General features: G+C 44.4%; 2 protein-coding genes across 2 annotated transcripts in view; both read right to left on the minus strand.

Annotated features, from left to right (window-relative positions):
• Positions 1-111: 111 nt before the first annotated feature.
• Positions 112-20,840, minus strand: LOC112263901. Its single transcript, XM_042331298.1, has 11 exons — positions 18,326-20,840; positions 15,833-15,991; positions 14,996-15,138; positions 14,601-14,733; positions 11,573-11,802; positions 11,015-11,126; positions 8,143-8,239; positions 5,838-6,408; positions 5,480-5,623; positions 2,726-2,882; positions 112-1,282 (listed from the first exon to the last, which is right to left on the minus strand). The coding sequence occupies exons 1-11, from the start codon at positions 20,763-20,765 to the stop codon at positions 1,143-1,145; spliced, it is 4,326 nt and encodes a 1,441-aa protein (XP_042187232.1). The 5' UTR covers positions 20,766-20,840; the 3' UTR covers positions 112-1,142.
• A 1,319-nt stretch (positions 20,841-22,159) lies between these two features.
• Positions 22,160-25,363, minus strand: part of LOC121847893 (ankyrin repeat domain-containing protein 11-like) — a 34,331-nt gene continuing 31,127 nt past the window's right edge. Inside the window, exon 17 of the mRNA XM_042331154.1 lies at positions 22,160-22,959. Coding sequence (XP_042187088.1) covers positions 22,685-22,959 — 275 coding nt within the window. The 3' untranslated portion in view covers positions 22,160-22,684. The remainder of the gene's footprint in view (positions 22,960-25,363) is intronic.

Below are 25,363 nucleotides of genomic sequence, written 5' to 3' on the forward strand. Positions count from 1 at the left end.
CACCGAACTGCGGAAAATTACATTGAGTTTTATGTTTCACATCTTTCTTAGATGCTTCAAACTGAGGCAGACCAGACAACACTCATAAATAATAAGCATATGGACACATTCAACAATTACTTAATTTTCTTTATTAAACACTTTATAGATATATATATATTTTTTTTTTCACTGTCAATTAACAATAACATAATATCCAATTATGGTTTACTTAAGAAAATAAAACTTGCTGTAATTGTGGCCGTCTAGATAAAGTCCAATAATAATGGAATTACTTTACACTTTAAAACAATAACCAATAAGGCTTCACAATAACCAATTAGGCTTCACAACAACCAATTAGGCTTCACAATAACCAATTAGGCTTCACAACAACCAATTAGGCTTCACAACAACCAATTAGGCTTCACAATAACCAATTAGGCTTCACAATAACCAATTAGGCTTCACAATAACCAATTAGGCTTCACAATAACCAATTAGGCTTCACAATAACCAATTAGGCTTCACAACAACCAATTAGGCTTCACAACAACCAATTAGGCTTCACAACAACAACACTTGGGAGAAAAACACAACTGTGGGAAGAACAAATTAACATATAAAGGTGACGTCATAGAACCACTTTGATAGGCTTGAATATCAATAAATCATAACATTGATAAGTGTTCAAATAACAGTCAATTTTTAAAACATTACATTATAACATTAGTGTAACATAAGGGTTATTATAAACTGGGTAGTTCGAGCCCTGAATGCTGATTGGCTGATAGACGTGGTATATCAGACCGTATGACAAAACATCTACTTTTAACTGCTCTAATTACATTGGTAACCAGTTTATAATAGCAATAAGGCACCTCGGGGTTTGTGGTATATGGCGGCTAAGGGGTGTGTCCAGGCACTCTTCATTGCGTCGTGCATAAGACCAGCCCCGAGCCTCGGTATATTGGCCATATAACACGCCCCCTCGTGCCTTATCGCTTAATTATAACATCAGTTGCCCTAGAGTGTTCAGTTCTCTTTGTGGGATAAAGAGTTAACTCTAAAAACACCCACTTGTACATCTTGAATAATAACATTGATAACAGTGAATCACACATTAATATGAGTCTTCAGTGTCTCCATGGGGAATAAAGAGTTTAAAACAGCCAGTCGTCAGTGTGTGTCTGTGTAAGACTGTCCCAGTAGCGGTCCATTATATGATGGGGCACAAACTCCTCATCACCAATTAATCTGATCGACTTGATTTGCATTATATTTCTGAGTACTGCCGATGACTCTGTAGAGAGTGAAACAAAAACAGAATTCATTCAAAACTCATGTTTATTCTCTATCGGCAACTCTGAAGTGAGAATTAGACCAATGAATCGTTCCCAGCCGTAAAATTCACACGCTGTAATGTTCATTGACATATTTCTCCTACTCCCATAGTGTGTGTGTGTTCCTGCATCCCATCACCAGGTTGTGTGTGTGTGTTTCTTCAGCAGGTGCACTAAAGCCTAGGCCTCAAGTCTAGACCTATTAATGATTGAAAGATAGAAGACATGATTCAGCGGTCACACTCTATCTGTTGAGCTGCTCTCTCTCTCCCCCTCACTCTTTTTCTCCCGGTCTCTCCCTCCCCCCTCTCTTTCTTTCTCTCCCTCCCCCTCTCTCTCTATCCCTCTTCCCCCTCTCTTTCTCTCCCTTCCACCCCTCTCTCACTCTCTCCATCCCTTATCTCTCTCTCCCCTTCTCTCTCCATCCCTCTTTCCCTGCTCCCCCTCCCTTCCCTTCCTCTCACTCAGAGGAAACAACAATGATAGTTAACATCAGCCGGTAAGAGTTAGAGACACTAGGCAACCTGTCACATAGCAGGCTGTATAGGATAATCAACCAGTCACATAGCAGGCTGTATAGGATAATCAACCAGTCACATAGCAGGCTGTATTAATCAACCAGGAGGCTGTTTAATAATCAACCAGTCACATAGCAGGCTGTTTAGGATAATCAACCAGTCACATAGCAGGCTGTTTAGGATAATCAACCAGTCACATAGCAGGCTGTTTAGGATAATCAACCTGTCACATAGCAGGCTGTATAGGATAATCAACCTGTCACATAGCAGGCTGTATAGGATAATCAACCTGTCACATAGCAGGCTGTATAGGATAATCAACCTGTCACATAGCAGGCTGTAATAGTCAATAAGGCTGTATAGAATAATCAACCTGTCACATAGCAGGCTGTATAGGATAATCAACCAGTCACATAGCAGGCTGTATAGGATAATCAACCAGTCACATAGCAGGCTGTATAGAATAATCAACCAGTCACATAGCAGGGCTGTTTAGGATAATCAACCTGTCACATAGCAGGCTGTTTAGGATAATCAACCTGTCATACATAGCAGGCTGTTTAGAATAATCAACCTGTCACATAGCAGGCTGTATAGGATAATCAACCTGTCACATAGCAGGCTGTATAGGATAATCAACCTGTCACATAGCAGGCTGTTTAGGATAATCAACCAGTCACATAGCAGGCTGTATAGAATAATCAACCAGTCACATAGCAGGGCTGTATAGGATAATCAACCTGTCACATAGCAGGGCTGTTTAGGATAATCAACCTGTCACATAGCAGGGCTGTATAGGATAATCAACCTGTCACATAGCAGGCTGTATAGGATAATCAACCTGTCACATAGCAGGCTGTATAGAATAATCACCAACTGACAGACCTGAGAGAGGTGCCCCTGCAGAGGGGACATCCTGAGGCTGAGCAGAGGAGCCATCATGGTGTGTGGATTCGGCAGGCTTCTGTGATGCTGCTGCTGGGGCTGTCACGTCCACTACACCCAGTAAGTAACCAGACAGAGACCTGTCTCTGTACATCACCTGTCAAAACAAAGACAAGGGTTTCCAAACCATTTAAAGAATTGGAAACTCTGTAATGTTATTTAGGAGATGTGTGTGTTATGTGTGTGTGTGTGTGTGTGTGTACGTGTGTGTGTGTGTGTACGTGCGTGTGTGTACGTGTGTGTGTTATGTGTGTGTTATGTGTGTGTGTGTGTGTGTGCACGTGCGAGCGAGCACCAACACAAGTGCATTACTTTCTCCCACCACATTTAATGTGGCATATAACCAGGCCACTGTGACCATGGCACACTGACAAGACAGTAGAGCGACACAATCAATCTACAACCGATGGAGGCAACAACAATGGGTTAATGTTTTATAGATGTAAACCATTGCATTATATATGTAGAGAGAGGCTACTGTGGGTTACCTGAACCAATGACTGACAGCAGACCCCCCTTTAGCACCATTTAATCCATGAGCATCCATCCAGGATAAAGCCCTTCCATCTTCCATAACCATTACATAGCTATTGTAAACATATCCATGCCTTTACCCTCTGTGTGTGTGTGTGTGTGTGTGTGTGTGTGTGTGTGTGTTTTTGCTTTCCAAGCAAAATGAGAACGAGTGCAGAGCGGAGGGTCTATCTTCTTAGGCTTTAGCTGTCCTCTAGCTGTGCTTCAGCTGTCCTCTAGCTGTGCTTCAGCTGTCCTCTAACTGTGCTTCAGCTGTCCTCTAACTGTGCTTCAGCTGTCCTCTAACTGTCCTCTAGCTGTCCTCTAACTGTGCTTCAGCTGTCCTCTAGCTGTGCTTCAGCTGTCCTCTAACTGTCCTCTAGCTGTCCTCTAACTGTGCTTCAGCTGTCCTCTAGCTGTGCTTCAGCTGTCCTCTAACTGTCCTCTAGCTGTGCTTCAACTGTCCTTCAGCTGTCCTCTAGCTGTCCTCTAACTATGCTTCAGCTGTCCTCTAACTGTGCTTCAGCTGTCCTCTAACTGTGCTTCAGCTGTCCTCTAGCTGTGCTTCAGCTGTCCTCTAGCTGTCCTCTAACTTCAGCTGTCCTCTAACTGTGCTTCAGCTGTCCTCTAGCTGTGCTTCAGCTCCTCTAGCTGTGCTTCAGCTGTCCTCTAGCTTCAGCTGTCCTCTAACTGTGCTTCAGCTGTCCTCTAGCTGTGCTTCAGCTGTCCTCTAACTGTGCTTCAGCTGTCCTCTAACTGTGCTTCAGCTGTCCTCTAACTGTCCTCTAACTGTGCTTCAGCTGTCCTCTAACTGTCTTCAGCTGTCCTCTACTGTGCTTCAGCTGTCCTCTAGCTGTCCTCTAACTTCAGCTGTCCTCTAACTGTGCTTCAGCTGTCCTCTAGCTGTGCTTCAGCTGTCCTCTAACTGTGCTTCAGCTGTCCTTCATCTGCTCCTCTAACTGTCCTCTAACTGTGCTTCCTCTAACTGTCCTCTGTGCTTCAGCTGTGCTTGTCCTCTAACTGTGCTTCAGATGTCCTCTAACTGTGCTTCATCTGTCCTCTAACTGTGCTTCAGCTGTCCTCTAGCTGTGCTTCAGCTGTCCTCTAACTGTGCTTCAGCTGTCCTCTAGCTGTCCTCTAACTTCAGCTGTACTCTAACTGTGCTTCAGCTGTCCTCTAGCTGTGCTTCAGCTGTCCTCTAGCTGTCCTCTAACTTCAGCTGTCCTCTAACTGTGCTTCAACTGTCCTCTAGCTGTGATTCAGCTGTCCTCTAGCTGTGATTCAGCTATCCCATTGAAATCAGTAATAAATTCACTATTAATATATAGATGCTTATGTATATCTTATGAAGCAATCCTCTTTCAATGTACCACATAGCAGCATTCGTCAGCCAAGACAACATTCAGCTTTACGGCCCACAATGCACCAACAAGTCTAGGACAGCAGACACGCCCTAGAATCAGATAAGATTCAGTATGTTGACCACGACAGCCAACAGTTCTACAGTTTATTAAACATTGCTAGGGAGATGACAATCCAACGTCAATAGTCCTGGCAAGTGTTTTTGTGTGTGTGTGTTTCTTCTTATGTAAGAGAGAAGGTTTTGATATGATCATGGTCAAAGAGATCAAGATAAATCCAAATACTCGATCTGTTTCCGTCTCCAAAGTAAATATTTACACCAATTAAATAAGCACAGAACAAACTGAAACTCAGCCAGATCATTAGGAATGAGTCAACTTCATTATTTTTCTTATGAAAACTTTAGTAACAAAACACTGTACCAGTTCTCCAGAATGTGATGTGTTTTGCTATGTTCGACCGTTGAGTTAACACCCCAAATTAAGTACCAACACCTATTTCAATCCATTTCAAGCACTGGGGCAAACTTCTCTACCAGCTTGGGCTCAGGACAGCGCGGGCTTTCCTAGATTAATTTCCAGACAGGGGTGCAAAGGTCCCCAAAGCAACAAACGCTTTTAGGTGGGGAGAAAGAGAACTAACTTTAGGCTACCTGAACATAATTTTCAGCAAGGTATGCAGTCAAGGAAATGCAGTGCAAAATATTCTAAGATTTGTCACATTATATGATCAATGTGTTTGTAGTCTTTGTGTAGCACTAGGTGTGTTTTAGTGTATTTCCTCATAGAGGACTCAGGAAGACTGTAGTGTAGTGTTGACCTTGTCCCAGGCGTAGGCTGAGGAAACAGGGATGTTGTTTCCCAGGATAGCTGCTACCCAGAGCTCTGGGGCCTGGAACTCTCTGCCCGTGACGCTGTCTCTGATCCAGCCTTCTAGAAGCAGAGACGCCTGGTGGACACAGCCCTGGAAGACAGAACAGAATATGGCCATATCATTTAAACCATTCCATTGAAATATTAGGAAATATATGATTTTATATGAATGTTAAATTGACCTTTCTAACGAAATCTATACTGTGTATGACGTTCCTCATCGAAAACAACGAGGACAATGTGAATCGAACTTACCTTCCTGAATTGATTACATTTAAATGGAATTGCCCCCAGCCCTGCCTCACCCTCCACATCAGCTGTAGTACATCCTCTCCTGGTGTGATGACCCCTCTCTTGATGAGGCTGATCAACTTCCTGTTCTCTTCTCCATCACTGGCCGTCCCTTGTTGTAACACATTGCTTCCCATGTCAGGGGTGTTTCCATGTTGTGGTTTGCTGTTTCTGTTTCCTTGTTGTGATGGAAAGGTAGTGTTGTTTTTGTTGTTGTCATCCCGGTGTTGTGTTGGATGTGTTCGAGGCGGCGCTACCTGAGATGTCTGGCTACTACCTTCTTGTTTGTCTCGGTTGTCGTGACTACCAGTAGAGCTGAACAAGGGGGAAGCGTGGCTCCCCTCCTGGTTGCCTGCGAGGCTCCTTTCTGAGGGAGCAGGGCTGGAAGTGGTGGTTGATGAGTGGGAGATGTTCTGATCTCTCCCTGTCTGGGAGTGCTGAGTCAGGGTCGGGCCCTTCCAGGTGCGGAGCTGGAGCTTGAAGTTGCTTTGCTTCTGGAGGATACCCAGCAGCCTCTTCTGACGCGACGCCAACGAAGTCAGCTGACTACGCAGCACTCCCTGCCGGAACGAGTCTGACGCTATCCTGCAGGAGAAGAAGAAGAGGAGGAGAGGACGAGGAGGAGAAGGAAAGGAGGAAGGAGGAAAGGAAGAAGGAGAAGGAAGACGAGGAGGGAGAAGAGGAAATGAAGGAGGAGAAGGAAGAGGACGAGGAGGAGCAAAGGAAGACGGGGGAGAAGGAAGAGAAGAAGAGGAAGATGAGGAGGAACAGGAGAAGGAAGAAGAAGAGGATGAAGAGAAGTTGAAGGAGAATAACTTATCCATGTATTATCCATACAACAAAGTATTTTAGGAATGTATCTACCCTTACGAGACAAACCCTGGATGCTCAACTCTTCCCATAATAAACTCATAACTCATAATGAACCTTTACAGTATTGACCCTAATACATGTTGACCCCCACAGAGATACACTATATATACAAAATTATGTGGACACCCCTTCAAATGAGTGGATTTGGCACAGGTGTGGCTGAAAATCAACCATGCAGCCATGCAATCTCCATAGACAAACATTGGCAGTAGAATTGTCTTACTGAAGAGCTCAGAGACTTTCAACGTGGCACCGTTGTAGGATGCCACCTTTCCAACAAGTCAGTGTGTCAAATTTCTGCCCTGCTAGAACTACCCCAGTCAACTGTAAGTTCTGTTATTGTGAAGTGGAAACACCTAGGATCAACAATTTGCTGAAGTGAGTAAAAATAGTCTGTCCTCGTTTGAAACACTCCCTACTGAGTTCCTAACTGCGTCTGGAAGCAACGACAGCACAATAACTGTTTGTCAGGAGCTTCATGAAATGTGTTTCCATGGCCGAGCAGCCGCACACAAGCCTAAAATCACCACGCGCAATACCAAGCACCGGCTGGAGTGGTGTAAAACTCGCCGGCATTGGACTCTGGAGCAGTGGAAACGCGTTTTCTGGAGGGATGAATCACACTTCACCATCTAGCTGCCTCTTTATAACGCACATTGTTGAAGAAAAGTTTCAAATTAAATCACGCTGCCAGATTATAATGAGGTTTAATAATGTTTTAATGAGTTATATATATATTTTTACCCCCCCCTTCGTGATAACGATCTTGTCTCATCGCTGCAACTCCCCAAAAGGCTCGGGAGAGGCGAAGGTCGAGTCATGCTTCCTCCAAAACATGACCCACCAAACTGCACTTCTTACCACCCGCTCGTTTAACCTGGAGGCCAGCTGCACCAATGTGTCGGAGGAATCACCGTTCAACTGATGATCAAAGTCAGCCTGCAGGCGCCCGGCCCGCCACAAGGAGTCGCTAGAGCGCAATGAGCCAAGTAAAGCCCCGCGGCCAAACCCTCCCCTAACCTGGACGACGCTGGGGCAATTGTGTGCCGCCCAATGGGACTCCGGTTCACAGCCGTTTGTGGGATAGAACCCCAGGCTATAGTGACGCCGCAACATATGAGGTTTTATAATGAGGTTTCATAATCCATGTTTTATAATGAGGTTTCATAATTAAGAATTATTAATGATGAGGTTTAAGCTTTGCAAAATGCTTTCGCACGACAAGAAGGTCACCCTTTCTGTTCTTTAATTCTATGCACCCCACTGTTTGCTTTAGTCACTGACTCACCAATAAGCTGAGTCACACAGCAGAGCTTGATAAACATCACACTCAGGATGCTGGTGTGTGTGTGTTTGGGTGGGGTGCATGTGTGTGTGTGTACAAAACATCATAAACTTGAAACTCAAGATGTTGTGAAGCAACAGAAAGCAGTGTTGTTTCCAGACCTGTACTTCTTGGTGAGGTCATCTTTCTCCGCCTGCTGTTTCTCCAGCACAACATTCAGAACACTCTGGATCTCTGATAGCGCCATCGTCAATTTGTCTACAGGGAAATTTAAACAAATGAGTAGGTGAGGGCATCTCAGAAAGGTTCTCTGGAGAGATGAATCACAAAACCTGTTTTAAGACAACAAAAACCTCCCAGCTCAGTGTTGGTTTTTGGTGGTGATGCTAAGCCAGTGCTCTGACAAACTCTGAGCCAGGAGTAAAATCAACACCTAAAAAGTTTATCTCAGCTGGTAATCACGACAGCTTGAGGTACCGCAAAGGAAAGATAGTGATGACGCTGATTGACATTGTAGCAAGTATGTGGAATAACCAACGCTCCAGAGAACCACGGTGAATGTGACTGTACATCAAATGTTGCAATGGTAAAACATTTGAAATAATTGTCGCCTTACACCATCACTTTGCCTACTCTTAATTGCCTAATATATTGGCATGCATATTTTGCACATTTCATTATAAAAATGAAAAATTCTGAAGGTTGTTACAAGCATAATTTTGACAATATTAACAGAACACACTCATCACTCTGTTTAACAACTCTAAATTGCTTTGGCAAAGTAGGTGTCAAGTCACTTGATGATAAAGTTGTATTCAACTTTTGAAAGGTCTGTCATTTTCATCAACACAGTCAAAGTTAACATAAACCAGCAAGATACCTTCAAATAAATAAAACGGAATATAATACAAAAGAAACACGGACAGCACAGACATGAAGCAGAAACAATAACGCCAGGGGAAAGAACCAATGGGAGGGACATATATAGGGAAGGAACCAATGGGAGGGACATATATAGGGAAGGAACCAATGGGAGTGCCATATATAGGGAAGGAACCAATGGGAGGGACATATATAGGGAAGGAACCAATGGGAGGGACATATATACGGAAGGAACCAATGGGAGGGACATATATAGGGAAGGAACCAATGGGAGGGACATATATAGGGAAGGAACCAATGGGAGGGACATATATAGGGTAGGAACCAATGGGAGGGACATATATAGGGAAGGAACCAATGGGAGGGACATATATAGGGAAGGAACCAATGGGAGGGATATATAGGGAAGGAACCAATGGGAGGGACATATATAGGGTAGGAACCAATGGGAGGGACATATATAGGGAAGGAACCAATTGGAGGGACATATATACGGAAGGAACCAATGGGAGGGACATATATAGGGAAGGAACCAATGGGAGGGACATATATAGGGAAGGAACCAATGGGAGTGCCATATATAGGGAAGGAACCAATGGGAGGGACATATATAGGGAAGGAACCAATGGGAGGGACATATATACGGAAGGAACCAATGGGAGGGACATATATAGGGAAGGAACCAATGGGAGGGACATATATAGGGTAGGAACCAATGGGAGGGACATATATAGGGAAGGAACCAATGGGAGGGACATATATAGGGAAGGAACCAATGGGAGGGACATATATAGGGAAGGAACCAATGGGAGTGCCATATATAGGGAAGGAACCAATGGGAGGGACATATATAGGGAAGGAACCAATGGGAGGGACATATATAGGGAAGGAACCAATGGGAGGGACATATATACGGAAGGAACCAATGGGAGGGACATATATAGGGAAGGAACCAATGGGAGGGACATATATACGGAAGGAACCAATGGGAGGGACATATATAGGGAAGGAACCAATGGGAGGGACATATATAGGGAAGGAACCAATGGGAGGGATATATAGGGAAGGAACCAATGGGAGGGACATATATAGGGAAGGAACCAAATGGAGTGCCATATATAGGGAAGGAACCAATGGGAGGGACATATATACGGAAGGAACCAATGGGAGGGACATATATAGGGTAGGAACCAATGGGAGGGACATATATAGGGAAGGAACCAATGGGAGGGACATATATAGAATGGGAGGGATATATAGGGAAGGAACCAATGGGAGGGACATATATAGGGAAGGAACCAAAGGGAGTAACATATATAGGGAAGGAACCAACGGGAGTGACATATATAGGGAAGGAACCAATGGGAGGGACATATATAGGGAAGGAACCAAAGGGAGTGACATATATAGGGAAGGAACCAACGGGAGTGACATATATAGGGAAGGAACCAAAGGGAGTGACATATATAGGGAAGGAACCAATGGGAGGGACATATATAGGGAAGGAACCAATGGGAGGGATATATAGGGAAGGAACCAACGGGAGTGACATATATAGGGAAGGAACCAATGGGAGGGACATTTCAAGCCAATACTCAATGAAAGTGTCTCTGCGTCATTGTCAAGCCTCCTTAAAAGTTTACATTCTGCGTCATTGTCAAGCCTCCTTAAAAGTTTACATTCTGCGTCATTGTCAAGCCTCCTTAAAAGTTTACCTTCAGGGCCTCCCGGGTGGCGCAGTGGCTAAGGGTGCTGTACTGCAGCGCCACCAGAGACTCTGGGTTCGCGCCCAGGCTCTGTCATAACCGGCCGTGACCGGGAGGTCCGTGGGGTGACGCACAATTGGCCTAGCGTCGTCCGGGTTAGGGAGGGTTTATCCGGTAGGGAAATCCTTAGCTGGGCCGGGTGCAGTGCGCACTAACCAAGGTTGCCAGATGCACGGTGTTTCCTATTGGTGCGGCTGGCTTCCCGGGTTGGAGGGCGCTGTGTTAAGAAGCAGTGCGGCTTGGTTGGGTTGTGTATCAGAGGACGCATGACTTTCAACCTTCGTCTCTCCCGAGCCCGTACGGGAGTTGTAGCGATGAGACAAGATAGTAGCCACTAAAACAATTGGATACCATGAAAAAGGGGTAAAAAATAAAAAAAGTTTACCTTCAGCTGCTATACTTGCATCCTCTGAATTATTTAATTTCCAGGTTGACATTTCCTCTTGTTTTCGCTCCACATCCTCCAGAGCCGTAGTGATAGCTTCAGAGGGATGCAGCTAGAGAAACAACATCAAAGCGATCTTATTATACATATCAATGTTCCAATATTTTATAATGACTAAATTGCATTTGGATTACTGTTACAGTATCATGTGGGTTAATTGGGATTCATTCTGACATTTGAAGATGTTTTATTTATTTTTAATTTGGATTATTTGTGTATTTGTTGACATTTTACTGCATTGTAAGGAGCTAGTAACATAAGCATTTGGCTTTAAGCACTATAAAATCTGCTAAACTGTGTGCACAATCAATCAACTTTGATTTGACTGGACTAGACACAGAATCCAACCCAATGCTAGATCACTCTTACAATAAAACATGTTGCACTCATTTAAATATTCTCTTTTTCTCTCAAAGAAATGACTAAAGAACTAACTCTAATGTTAAACTAGTATTTATTCTACAACTTTCAGAGGTGTGTACTGTATTCAGCTTTTACTGTCTCAGTGGTGCTGTCTTTCTGTCTGGGCTGAATGTCACCAGGCTGCCTGTCTCGTTCTCCGTCTCTGTCTGTATCCCTGACACCTGTGTGTCTGGCTTTGTGCCTTTCCCAGTCGCCTTCACAGCAGAGACGTGCTCGGCCAGCTGGCTTCCTTCTGCTGCGACCCTCAGACCCAGACCTAGAGACACCACAACGCTCAGAGGGCCTCTCAGAGGGCGCGGAACTTCCTGAATGAATACATACCACATTCTCTCAGGTCATGGACAACTGATATTGTGAAGAGTTGCAGCTAACACTATGTCTCTTTATCAGGCTCAATTCAAAATGAAGACAGTCAATACAAAAAGTAAACTGACATTGTTACTTAATTATTGTTAAAAATACATTTTCGATGACTTCTCAATACTCAAAATGACTTACATTATAAATTCAAATAACTTCCTGAATTGACTGACCTCATTTGACCTCAACCCTGCTCTTTATGTACATGTTGTAAAGAGTGTTGTGTGTACATGTCTTATCTTAAATCAATATTATATTTATGATCAATAAAGTGATGTTGTCAATTTTGACAACTGATAACAAATGCGTAAATCTGGATAGTAACAGCCGAATAGGAATTTTTTTTAAAAAGCACTTCCGACCTGTCAATCTGAGGCCTAAAAATATCCCATTGAACTTTTATCAACGTACCCTTTAATCGATATTGCAGCATCGTGGCCTGTACTAGGCTGGGAATGTGCCTCTTACACACCTGGGTTCAAATACTATTTGAAATCGTTCTATTGGTTTCATTGCAATAGGCAAGCTCAATCAAGCGCAGCTACAGTATTTTAAATGATTTCAAATAGTATTTAAACCCAGGTCTGCAAAAGACTGGTATGAATGTTATGTACCTTGGTTACAGAGAAGGGGGTAGCTGCTGCTCATCATGGTGACCAGATTATGGGTGAGTGGGTGTGTAGAAAGGAAAGTAATGGACGTGTGGATAGAAGTGGGTGTGTCCAAAGGAAAGTAATGGACGTGTGGATAGAAGGGGGTGTGTCCAAAGGAAAGTAATGGACGTGTGGATAGAAGTGGGTGTGTCCAAAGGAAAGTAATGGAAGTGTGGATAGAAGTGGGTGGTTTGAAGGCACTCTGCTATAGGTTAGACCAAGGTTTCCAAAACTCTGTCCTGCCCCGCTCCTCAGCCCCCCGTGCACGATTTGGTTTTTGCTCTAGCACTACATAGCTGATTCAAATAACCAACTCATCATCAAGCTTTGATTATTTGAATCAGATGTGTAGTGCTAGGGCCTAAAACAAAATGTGCACCCAGGAGAGGGCCCCAGGACCTGGTTTGGTTAGACGGTTTTGATTGAGCTGTGTTTTTTTTCGTCTTCCACTAACATACATTACATTAAGCTAGCATACCACGAGAGATTGGACTACTGGATGAGTCTGAGTCGTATTTCACTGTTCCGATTTTACACAAATAATTGTACATTTTCAGTTATAAAACTGAAGATTGTTTATTTTTCTTTTAGTTAAAAGTACTGATGATGGGTGTACTGTTGCTTCCTGCGTTGTATGTGTGTGCTTACTGTGACCGTCAAGCTGTTACTAGGTAGCTACTTCCCACGCCACTGCCGGACAAGTAGTGCGTGTCAAGCGGGAGCAAAGGGCAGTGTGTCCCGGTGTTGTTGCCGTTCATGCCCTCCCCATTGAGTAGACTGTACATGTGTCAAAGTGACATCTAGATGGTTAACAATATTAATTATTTATTGTGTAGGCTGCTGTCCTACTTTAAATAAAATCACAGGAGGGAAAAACATAGTCACGTTAGCTACCGCCGGAGACGTGACCGTTTTACCAGGTAGGAAGTGATGGATTCTGTTCAAATGTAACATGTTTCAAGTTAAACTGTAGTTTAGTTTGTATCCTGTTTAGTGAATGATTACTGTGAGTATTAATTGAGTTTAGTCCATGAAACTGTGCGTATGCTAATTTAGAAAGGTTGACCTAATCGGATAAGAGGAAATTGCCTCGGATCAGAGAGCTGGGTCAGGCCCAGAACAGAAGGACAGGGTGTGATTCTGACATCTGGCTAAACAAAGAGGACCATGGACATTCCACAGAGAGAGGACCATGGACATTCCACAGAGAGAGGACCATGGACATTCCACAGAGAGAGGACCATGGACATTCCACAGAGAGAGGACCATGGACATTCCACAGAGAGAGGATCATGGACATTCCACAGAGAGAGGACCATGGACATTCCACAGAGAGAGGATCATGGACATTCCACAGAGAGAGGACCATGGACATTCCACAGAGCGAGGACCATGGACATTCCACAGAGAGAGGACCATGGACATTCCACAGAGAGAGGACCATGGACATTCCACAGAGAGAGGACCATGGACATTCCACAGAGAGAGGACCATGGACATTCCACAGAGAGAGGATCATGGACATTCCACAGAGAGAGGACCATGGACATTCCACAGGGGAAAGGAGGGAAACTCATTGGGGCCATAAAATGTATAGCTGGGGAGGTGACGCCTACAAGGGAAGAGTATATTAAACTGTATAGCTGGGGAGGTGACACCTACAAGGGAAGAGTATATTAAAATGTATAGCTGGGGAGGTGACGCCTACAAGGGAAGAGTGTAAAATGTGTTGTGATCTTTCTAAATGGATGCACTCAGCTGACTGTATCATTGGTTTAAACACTTGAAACTTCTCTTGAGCTTTTGGTCTTAATTCCTTATTGCAAAGAGGTTGCAATAGAATTTCTTCCTACTGGGTATTAAGGTCAGATCTCAGGTCTCACCGGTGCACTGGTTGCTGGCTTATTGACTTTTCGTGCAACCTGATCAGAAACGCAAAACTGTCTTGAGTGGCAACAAATCTGCCCAATTAGCCGATTCGCTTTCCACACACTCACTTCTTTCGACACACCCACTGGCCCATACTCTGTTCACCATATTGGGCTGCAGCTACCCATACTTGTGTTTAGGTGTTTCGCTAGGCTGCTCACGTTGGACAAACGGTCCTGGGGATGTGGAGAGGAGTTGTTTGATGTCGTCGTGGCAGGCTAGGTCCACGGCGGTCTGGCCCAGAGCGTTTTTGTCTTGCGGGTTTGCGCCATACTGAAGAAGGAGCTGCACTACCTGAGGGTCTCAATGCAGGACACACACACACACACACATTTCAGCCTCACATTATCAAACAATATTGATAGAAATGTTGATGATGAAAAACACACAATTCACACAAAAAAAGAAGGGCACTAAATATTCAGACATGAAGTTGGGAATAACTTGTTTGATACTCAACAGGCATACAATACACATCCAAGTGTCAGTACATCATAATCAACGTGAGTGAGCCACTAAAGTCGGTCAATCGTATCAATCAGAGTATGTAGCGTACTTTGCAGTGTCCTGAGGCAGCAGCATCATGTAGAGGAGTGAGGCCCTCCAGACCTCTACTGGTAACATCAGCCCCAGCCTGCAGTAGCTCCTTGACCACAGCCTCGGAGCCTGCAGCACTGGCCTCATGCAGCGCCGTCCAGCCTGACACACACACACACAAACACACGCAGGTTACGATGCATTATAAGCATTCGTCGTCATTTACAAACAGTGATAAAGACATAAAAGGATTGTGTAACTAAGTGTACTAATGGACATAAAGACAGAACGCTAAAACAATAATAAAAGAGGACTGGTTTCCCCCCCAAAAAATTGGGAACATGTTGGGGATGTTTGGTTTTACATGAAAAGGTTGTCCTTTTTAAGTACTGTATTGGGGAACGAAAGCAGCCATGGATCTGACCAGATATGTTTTGTAACTGTATTATTTTATTTTGATAGTTTTGTAATGATGTGTGTTTTGTATTGTGCAGGGCTCGTTTGAAGAAGAAAAAAATAAGACTTGGTTTCAATGACACCCTGCTAAAAATAAAGGTGAATAAAAATGAAATAGTCTATACTGCCGTACCAAGCAGAAAGGCAGGAACTGCTCATTTGGTCAAAAATGAGTTCATGTCATTTTTTGCTACATTAAATACATGCTTAATCACGTGGACAAGTATCTTGCCTCTACTGTATTGTGTTTTGGAGAAAATGGGGGGGTCATGTTAGCAGTAACTGCATATAGTTACTGTGAAACCAAGGTAAATAAAAGCCATATTTATCAGTTCCACGCTATGAGCAGTTACTGCCTTTGTGCTTGGTAGGGCAGTATAGAGACTGGTCTGTTACAAACCTGCGTGATCTATCTGATTGACATTTAGGCCTGCTTCCAGAAGGCCTCTCACTAGAGCCAGGTCTCCTTTCTTGCATGCCAGGTGAAGGTGGCTCTCTCCCATACTGTTTCTCTTGTGTAGATTCCTCAAGGGAATCTTTGTGCCAGGCATGGGACCTACTGATAAAACATTGATAGAAAGATGAGCATATAAATAAAATATGTATGAAATATAAATAAAATATGATTGATCAAGGTGACAACAATGGGAAAGTCACAGACACAGAATTATGTAAGATGTTCTATTTGATACAATATTTTTTATTTTACTATCTGTTTGCCATACATATTTGGATATTGAGTTATTATCATTTTGGCTCTGTACGCCAACTTTCAGCAGACTTCCAGCTTTAATTTGAGGGTATTTTTACATCCAAATCAGGTGAACGGTGTAGTAATTACAGCATTCTTTACTTGTGGTCCCACCCTTTTAAGGGACCAACAGCTGCTTAGCTGTTCCATGGCCAGGTGTGTTATTCCCTCATTAGTTCATTTATAAGTAATCAGATAAAAGGTCTAGAGTTGATTTCAAGTGTGACATTTGCATTTGGAATCTGTTGCAGTTTAACCCTCAATATGAAGGCCAAAGAGCTGTCACTGCCAGTGAAGCAAGCCATCATTAGACTGAACAATCAAAACAAACCCATCAGAGAGATAGCAAAACCATTAGGTGTGGCCAAAAGTATTTTATTTATTTAACCTTTATTTAACTACCTTAATCCGGACGAGGCTGAGCCAATTGTGCGCCGCCCTATGGGACTCCCAATCACTGCCGCTTGCGATACAGCCTGGAATAAAACCAGGGTCTGTAGTGACGCTTCTAGCACTGAGATGCAGTGCCTTAGACCGCTGCGCCACTTGGGAGCCCCAAATCAACTATTTGGTACATTCTTAAAAAGAAAGAACGTACTGGGGAGCTCAGGAACACAAAAAGGCCCGGAAGACCACGGAAAACATCTGTTCTTCCCCGGTGAAGAAAAACCCCCTCGCAACAGTTGGCCAGATCAGGAACACCATCCAGAAGGTAGGCGTATCTGTGTCAAGTCAACATTCAAGAGAAGACCAGAGTAAATACAGTGTTTACCACAAGATGTAAACCACTGGTAAGCCTTAAAAACAGGAAGATTAGAGTTTGTCAAACAACATCCTATCGACAGACGAGACAAAGATCAACTTGTACCAGAATGATGGGAAGAGAAGAGTATGGAGAAGGGAAGGTACTGCTCATCATCGGAGCATACCACCTCATCTGTGAAGCATGGTGGAGGTAGTGTTATGGAGAAGGGAAGGTACTGCTCATCATCAGAGCATACCACCTCATCTGTGAAGCATGGTGGAGGTAGTGTTATGGAGAAGGGAAGGTACTGCTCATCATCAGAGCATACCACCTCATCTGTGAAGCATGGTGGAGGTAGTGTTATGGAGAAGGGAAGGTACTGCTCATCATCAGAGCATCCCACCTCATCTGTGAAGCATGGTGGAGGTAGTGTTACGGAGAAGGGAAGGTACTGCTCATCATCAGAGCATACCACCTCATCTGTGAAGCATGGTGGAGGTAGTGTTATGGAGAAGGGAAGGTACTGCTCATCATCAGAGCATACCACCTCATCTGTGAAGCATGGTGGAGGTAGTGTTATGGAGAAGGGAAGGTACTGCTCATCATCAGAGCATACCACCTCATCTGTGAAGCATGGTGGAGGTAGTGTTATGGGGTGGGCATGTATGGCTGCCGATGGAATTGGTTCCCTTGTATTTATTGACGTGACTGCTGACAAAAGCAGCAGGATTCATTCTGAAGTGTTTAGGGCTATATTATCTGCTACAGATTCAGCCAAATGCTTCAAAACTCATTGGACGGCACTTCACAGTGCAGATGGACAATGACCCGAAACATACTGCGAAAGCAAACCAATACTTTTTTAAGACAAAGAATTGAAATGTTCTGCAATGGCCTAGTCAATTACTTGACCTGAATCTAATTGAGCATGCATTTCACTTGCTGAAGGCAAAACGCCCCAAGAATAAGCAGAAACTGAAGACAGCTGCAGTAAAGGCTTGGCAGAGCATCACCAGGGAAGAAATCCAGCATCTGGTGATGTCTATGGGTTCCAGTCTTCCGGTAGTCATTGACGGCAAAGGATTTGCAACTAAGTATTAAAACTCACAATTTAATTTATGTTCATGTTAGTTTGTCCAATTACTTTTTGAGCCCCTAAGTGGTGACCACATAAAAAAAGTGCTGTAATTCCCACACCGTTCACCTGATTTGTATGTAAATATCCTCAGAATGAACTTTAATCTCATCTTGATAGTCAAATCCATTGTGGTGGCATACAGAGCCAAAATAATAATAACTTCTTCAATGTGCAAATATTTATGGACCTGACTGTATTTATGAATCAAATTAACAATGATGAAAAAGTGAATCTATTCATAAATACAATATTCCAATACCTGAACTAGACGAGGTATCAGCACCACCTGTTGTGTAACTAGTACTTGTGTTTTGCGATGCCCAAGGGTTTGGCTTTGGCTTCAACAACAGCTTGGCCTGCCTCTTGCCAGGTCTGGCTCTACTGCTCTTGGCTTTCCTCTTGTGTTGACTACAGCTGTTGTGGTGTTTGGCGCTGCCCGTATCACTTTGCATAGTGTTCATCTCTGGTTCATCTTCCTTCACACCGTCTTTAGCTTGGCAGTCATCTAAAGCGGGTAACAGGCTAGTGGAGTCTTCCATTACAGTAGTGGTATATCCATTACCATTATTCTCACACGCCTCAGAGTAATCTATTAATGTATCTAAAGTCTCAACTTCAGTCCCCAGGGTTTGGTTTTCTACTCCTCTCACCTGATCTTGGACGGAACCAATTGTCGCTTCTGAATCAAGTTGAACATGAGCTTTCGCCACCTCCTCCTTTTCAACTTGTCCCAGATCATTGTTCTTTGTCTCTGCTTGGTCCAGCTCAGAGACCATGGTGATGTCAGAGTCAGCACTATTGTCTTTATTGTCGGAAGACAAAGTCTTGTCAGTAGAAGCATCCGGGTCTCTAGACACTCTGTGTGTTACAGAGCCTCCCTCACGTCCACCATCAATATGACATCTCTCACCATCTCTATCGGTCACAGCAGCCGTGGTCTCTTTGTCCAGTCTGTCTCCAATCAGCTGGAGATCGAGACCAGTGCATTTTAGCAGGTTGGCTTTTAAACCAACATCTGATCCAATGGAAGAAGCTTTGGGGATTTGACTTGCTCTCTGCATAAACAGTGTATCGATATTGGTCTCTGTACATTCTGATATCCCCACAGGGCCGTGGAGCTCCTCAGCCACTAGGAGGGATGGTGAGCTAGTGTTGCAAGAGCCAAGATATTCATCATTATCATCCTCCATCGCTGATGGTGCCTCTACTGGTTGTGTCTGCTTCTCGTCAACAATGGAAGCTTGTCTTGTGACATCCAGGTGTGTTGTTGTTGTAGCGTCTGAATGAGGCGGAAGAAGAGACACGCTACACTGCTCCTCCATGTCTTCCTTCGACAGGAGACCATTGTCTAGCTTACACTGATCATCAATATATGGAGATGATGTCCCAGCCACACAGGCATCCACAACGTCAGTGGTTTCCAAAGGGACAGGTGCTTTGGACAGGGACAGGTGTTCAACAAGTGAGACGTTGTCTATAAGGGTACAGCAGGTGTCATCCTGGTCCATTTTGCTCAGGTCAACCTCTACCGCAGATCTGGTCTTGTCTATGGGGTCAATCTCTGGCCTAGCAGGTCGGTGGGTGAGGGTGACCTTTGACTTATCGGTGGAGATGCTGTTTCTTATGGCATCCAATCCAGCTAGCGGCACTAAGGCTTCAGGACATGTATTCTGGTCAGGGTTTTGACTGGTTTCCTCTGCCCAGATAGTGTTATTGTGTTGGTATCTGTCAGCACTCGTTGTTGGATTAAAATTGAAATATTCACCTAGATTGAACCCTGCTTCGTCTGTGTGGTCAGTATGCTGGGAAAGATGCCCCTCTTGAGTTAGAGTGATCTCCTCTCTCTGGCTCTGGCAGTGGTCAGTATGCTGGGAGAGATTCATATCTAGAGTGATCTCCTCTCTCTGGCAGTGGTCAGTATGCTGGGAGAGATTCCTATCTAGAGTAATCTCCTCTCTCTGGCTCTGGCAGTGGTCAGTATGCTGGGAGAGATTCCTATCTAGAGTTATCTCCTCTCTCTGGCTCTGGCAGTGGTCAGTATGATGGGAGAGATTCATACCTAGAGTTATCTCCTCTCTCTGGCAGTGGTCAGTCTGCTGGGAGAGATTCCTATCTAGAGTTATCTCCTCTCTCTGGCTCTGGCAGTGGTCAGTATGCTGGGAGAGATTCATATCTAGAGTTATCTCCTCTCTCTGGCTCTGGTAGTGGTCAGTATGCTGGGAGAGATTCCTATCTAGAGTTATCTCCTCTCTCTGGCTCTGGCAGTGGTCAGTATGCTGGGTGCGATTCATATCTAGAGTAATCTCCTCTCTCTGGCTCTGGCAGTGGTCAGTATGATGGGAGAGATTCATATCTAGAGTTATCTCCTCTCTCTGGCAGTGGTCAGTCTGCTGGGAGAGATTCCTATCTAGAGTTATATCCTCTCTCTGGCTCTGGCAGTGGTCAGTATGCTGGGAGCGATTCATATCTAGAGTAATCTCCTCTCTCTGGCTCTGGCAGTGGTCAGTATGCTGGGAGAGATTCATATCTAGAGTAATCTCCTCTCTCTGGCAGTGGTCAGTATGATGGGAGAGATTCCTATCTAGAGTGATCTCCTCTCTCGGGCTCTGGCAGTGGTCAGTATGCGGGGAGAGATTCATATCTAGAGTAATCTCCTCTCTCTGGCTCTGGCAGTGGTCAGTATGCTGGGAGAGATTCATATCTAGAGTAATCTCCTCTCTCTGGCTCTGGCAGTGGTCAGTATGCTGGGAGAGATTCCTATCTAGAGTAATCTCCTCTCTCTGGAGTGGTCAGTATGATGGGAGAGATTCCTATCTAGAGTGATCTCCTCTCTCGGGCTCTGGCAGTGGTCAGTATGCGGGGAGAGATTCATATCTAGAGTAATCTCCTCTCTCTGGCTCTGGCAGTGGTCGGTATGCGGGGAGAGATTCATATCTAGAGTAATCTCCTCTCTCTGGCTCTGGCAGTGGTCGGTATGCTGGGAGAGATTCCTATCTAGAGTGATCTCCTCTCTCTCTGGCAGTGGTCTCTGGGAGAGATTCAGTCTCCTCTCTCTGGCTCTGGCAGTGGTCGGTATGCTGGGAGAGATTCCTATCTAGAGTAATCTCCTCTCTCTGGCTCTGGCAGTGGTCGGTATGCTGGGAGAGATTCATATCTAGAGTAATCTCCTCTCTCTGGCTCTGGCAGTGGTCGGTATGCTGGGAGAGATTCATATCTAGAGTAATCTCCTCTCTCTGGCTCTGGCAGTGGTCGGTATGCTGGGAGAGATTCCTATCTAGAGTGATCTCCTCTCTCTGGCTCTGGCAGTGGTCAGTATGCTGGGAGAGATTCCCATCTTTAGTTAGAGTTAGCTCCTCTGAGGATATTGTAATTTCCTGCTTTTCTGTGTTCCATTCCTTTCCTTTCTCTTTTCCTTTGAAATCTGCTGTCTCCAGCAGGAAACCTGCACTTTGACTTCTCAACACAACCGAATCAACAGAGTCATGAAGACTTCCTGTTGTCGCCTGACCATTTCCTGTCTGGGCCGCCAATATAACACTGTCCAGGTCGAACGGGTTGCTCTGCAGGAGCAAATCAAAGATATCCTTCCGTTTGGTGGTGATGCGTTTAATTACTTTTCTAGGTGTGGATGTGTCTGATAAAATGGCGTGATTAGGCCTTGAGTCTTCTTCCCCTGCCTGGTCCTCCAGGTTCCTCTTCATAGCTGGTGCTATAGACCGCGTCCCATCCTGGACAGAAGATAGTGGATGGTTTGGACCAGTAGAGCCATCGCCATGAGGCTCCTCTTTCTCTCCCAGGACCCCTGCAACTGAGCACAAAACACCTAATTATTATTATTATTTTTTTTAAATAGATGGTTTGGTAGAACCAAAAAACCCCTACGGGATGGACATCTCAAATGGTGCAGACCACCTTAATAATAACACTGTCCAACAATCAATGTGTCACTGCTGTTCAGGAGTGGGGAAAAAGGTTAAGCATTGTAGGTGTCAAGTGTTGTGTTTAACTGCAGAAAATGGCCAACATTTGACGAAGCAACATGGCAACTTTAATAGCAAAAAAGCACTTTATAATTTCAGGATGATCTCTTAACATTAACAAGTATTATGATACAATAGAAGGAGAAACGTTGAACGTGAGCTTACAAATAAATAAGATACTTTGTTACACTTTCACAACAAATGATTTAATTGTACCAGCTACTACTGTAGCTACTCTACAAAAAAATAATACACATCATACAATATATTATCCCAATGTCACAAACATATTAACACATCACAAATGTTTAAAGGTATTCTTTGTGAAAAAATAACTTGGAAAAATATATTCAAACAAACATGCACATAATCTTTCAAAACTAAACACAAGATAAAACGGAATAAATTTTAAAAACCTTTGAATCCAATATGATCAACATTCATAAGACTGAGAAAGGTTTTTACTAGTTTCAACTGGGACAATAGACGAAACACAACAACAAATGTGATGTCATAGACAAAACACAACAACAAATGTGATGTCATAGACAAAACAACAACAAATGTGATGTCACAGACAAAACACAACAACAAATGTGATGTCATAGACGAAACACAACAACAACCTATAATTCAGCTCAACCAGAGTCCTCCCTGCTCCTCACAGCTCCCTCTCTATAGAACTCCAGCGTGGTTTCATGAGTCCAGTCTTCTGTTTCGTCCGACGAGAAGTTAAAAACCTCTCCCGTGTAGTCAACGGTCTCGTCACTCTCGCTGTCACTAATAGCAACACTGTCCTCTCCTTGTACCTCTGGATCAGGGTTGGGGACATAGAGCGGACTCCTTCTCCTCAGGACCTCTGGGATTGGTTGAGGGCGAGGAGGAGGAGTAAAGGTTCTTCTGGTGGCCAGGTCTGTATGGGGACCATAGAAATCGAATCACTAGAAACAACAAAGCCCTGACCAATATGGATTTTTTTCATGCTTATTTTTTAATAAAATTTAAAAAATGTTTTCCCCAATTTCATGGTATCCAATTGGTAGTTACAGTCTTGTCTCATCGCTGCAACTCCAGTACGGATTTGGGAGAGGTGAAGGTCGAGAGCCCTCTGAAACACAACCCAACCAAGCCGCACTGCTTCTTGAAACAATGCCTGCTTAACCCAGAAGCCAGCCACACCAATGTGTGGGAGGAAACACCCTACCCCTGGCAACTGTGTCAGCGTGCATGCGCCCGGCCCGCCACAGGGTTCGCTAGAGCGTGATGGGACAAGGACATCCCTGCCGGCCAAACCCTCACCCTAACCCGGACGGTGCTGGGTCAATTGTGCGCCGCAAACATGGATCTCCCTGTTGCGGCTGGGCTGCGACAGAGCCGGCCAGGATCTCTAGTGGCACAGCTACTAGATCTTTAGTGCCTTAGACCACTGCGCATCTCGGGAGGCCTGACCAATAGTGATTTGACTCGTGGGTACACTCAAAGGAGAATGGTAAGAATGTCCGTTCTAGTAATGCTAGTTCTATGATGGGGACTAGTACAGGGAAGAATACATGACTGTACTACAGGGGGATATGAGAACCAGTCTTCATATGTATTGGATAGAGAGAGACAGAAGGTGATAGAAAGGGCCCTGCAACCAATACAGCCCAACCTACAGCCCTACATCACTACAGCCCAACCTACAGCCCTACATCACTAAAGCCCTACATCGCTACAGCCCTACATCCCAACCTACAGCCCTACATCACTATAGCCCTACATCACTACAGCAGCACTACAGCCCTACATCACTACAGCAGCACTACAGCCCTACATCACTACAGCCCAACATCACTACAGCCCAACATCACTACAGCCCAACCTACAGCCCAACATCACTAAAGCCCTACATCACTACAGCCCTACATCACTACAGCCCAACATCACTACAGCCCTACATCACTACAGCCCTACATCACTAAAGCCCTACATCACTACAGCCCTACATCACTACAGCATCACTACAGCCCTACATCACTACAGCCCTACATCACTACAGCCCAACATTACTACAGCCCTACATCACTACAGCCCTACATCACTACAGCCCTACATCACTACAGCAGCCCTACATCACTACAGCCCTACATCACTACAGCCCTACATCACTACAGCCCTACATCACTACAGCCCTACATCACTACAGCCCTACATCACTACAGCAGCACTACAGCCCTACATCACTAAAGCCCAACATCACTACAGCCCTACATCACTACAGCCCAACATCACTACAGCCCTACATCACTACAGCCCTACATCACTAAAGCCCAGTGGTGGAAAAAGTACCCAATTGTCATACTTGAGTAAAAGTAAAGATACCTTCATAGAAAGTTACCCAGTAAAATCCTACTTGAGTAAAAGTCTAGTTGGTTTTAAATGTACTTAAGTATCAAAAGTAAAAGTATAAATCATTTAAAATGTCTTACATTAAGCAAACCAGACGACACAATTTTCTTGATTTCTTTTAATTTACGGATAGCCAGGGTCACAGCTCAACACTCAGACATAATTTACAAACAAAGCATTTGTGTTTAGTGAGTCCTCCAGATCAGAGGCAGAAGGGATGACCAGGGATATTCTCTTGATAAGTGTGTGAATTGGACCTTTTTCCATTCCTGCTTAACATTGACAATGTAACCAGTACTTTTGGGTGTCAGGGAAAACATAAGGAGTAAAAATACATTTTCTTTAGGAATGTAATGGAGTAAAAGTTGTCAAAAATATAAATAGTAAATTAAAGTACAGATACCCCAAAAAAAGATAAGTAATACTTAAAATTAAAAGTATTTTTACTAAAGTACTTTACAACACTGCTACAGCCCTACAGCAGCACTACAGCCCTACATCCCTACAGCAGAACTACAGCCCTACATCCCTACAGCAGCACTACAGCCCTACATCACTACAGCAGAACTACAGCCCTACATCCCTACAGCAGCACCACAGCCCTACATCCCTACAGCAGCACTACAGCCCTACATCCCTACAGCAGCACTACAGCCCTACATCCCTACAGCCCAGCCCTACATCCCTACAGCAGCACGACAGCCCTACATCACTACAGCCCTACATCACTGCAGCAGAACTACAGCCCTACATCACTACAGCAGCACTACAGCCCTACATCACTACAGCAGAACTACAGCCCTACATCCCTACAGCAGCACGACAGCCCTACATCACTACAGCCCTACATCACTGCAGCAGAACTACAGCCCTACATCACTACAGCAGAACTACAGCCCTACATCACTACAGCCCTACATCACCACAGC

This window comes from Oncorhynchus tshawytscha, linkage group LG12 (assembly GCF_018296145.1).
Source record: "Oncorhynchus tshawytscha isolate Ot180627B linkage group LG12, Otsh_v2.0, whole genome shotgun sequence".
Taxonomy (NCBI): Eukaryota; Metazoa; Chordata; class Actinopteri; order Salmoniformes; family Salmonidae; genus Oncorhynchus; species Oncorhynchus tshawytscha.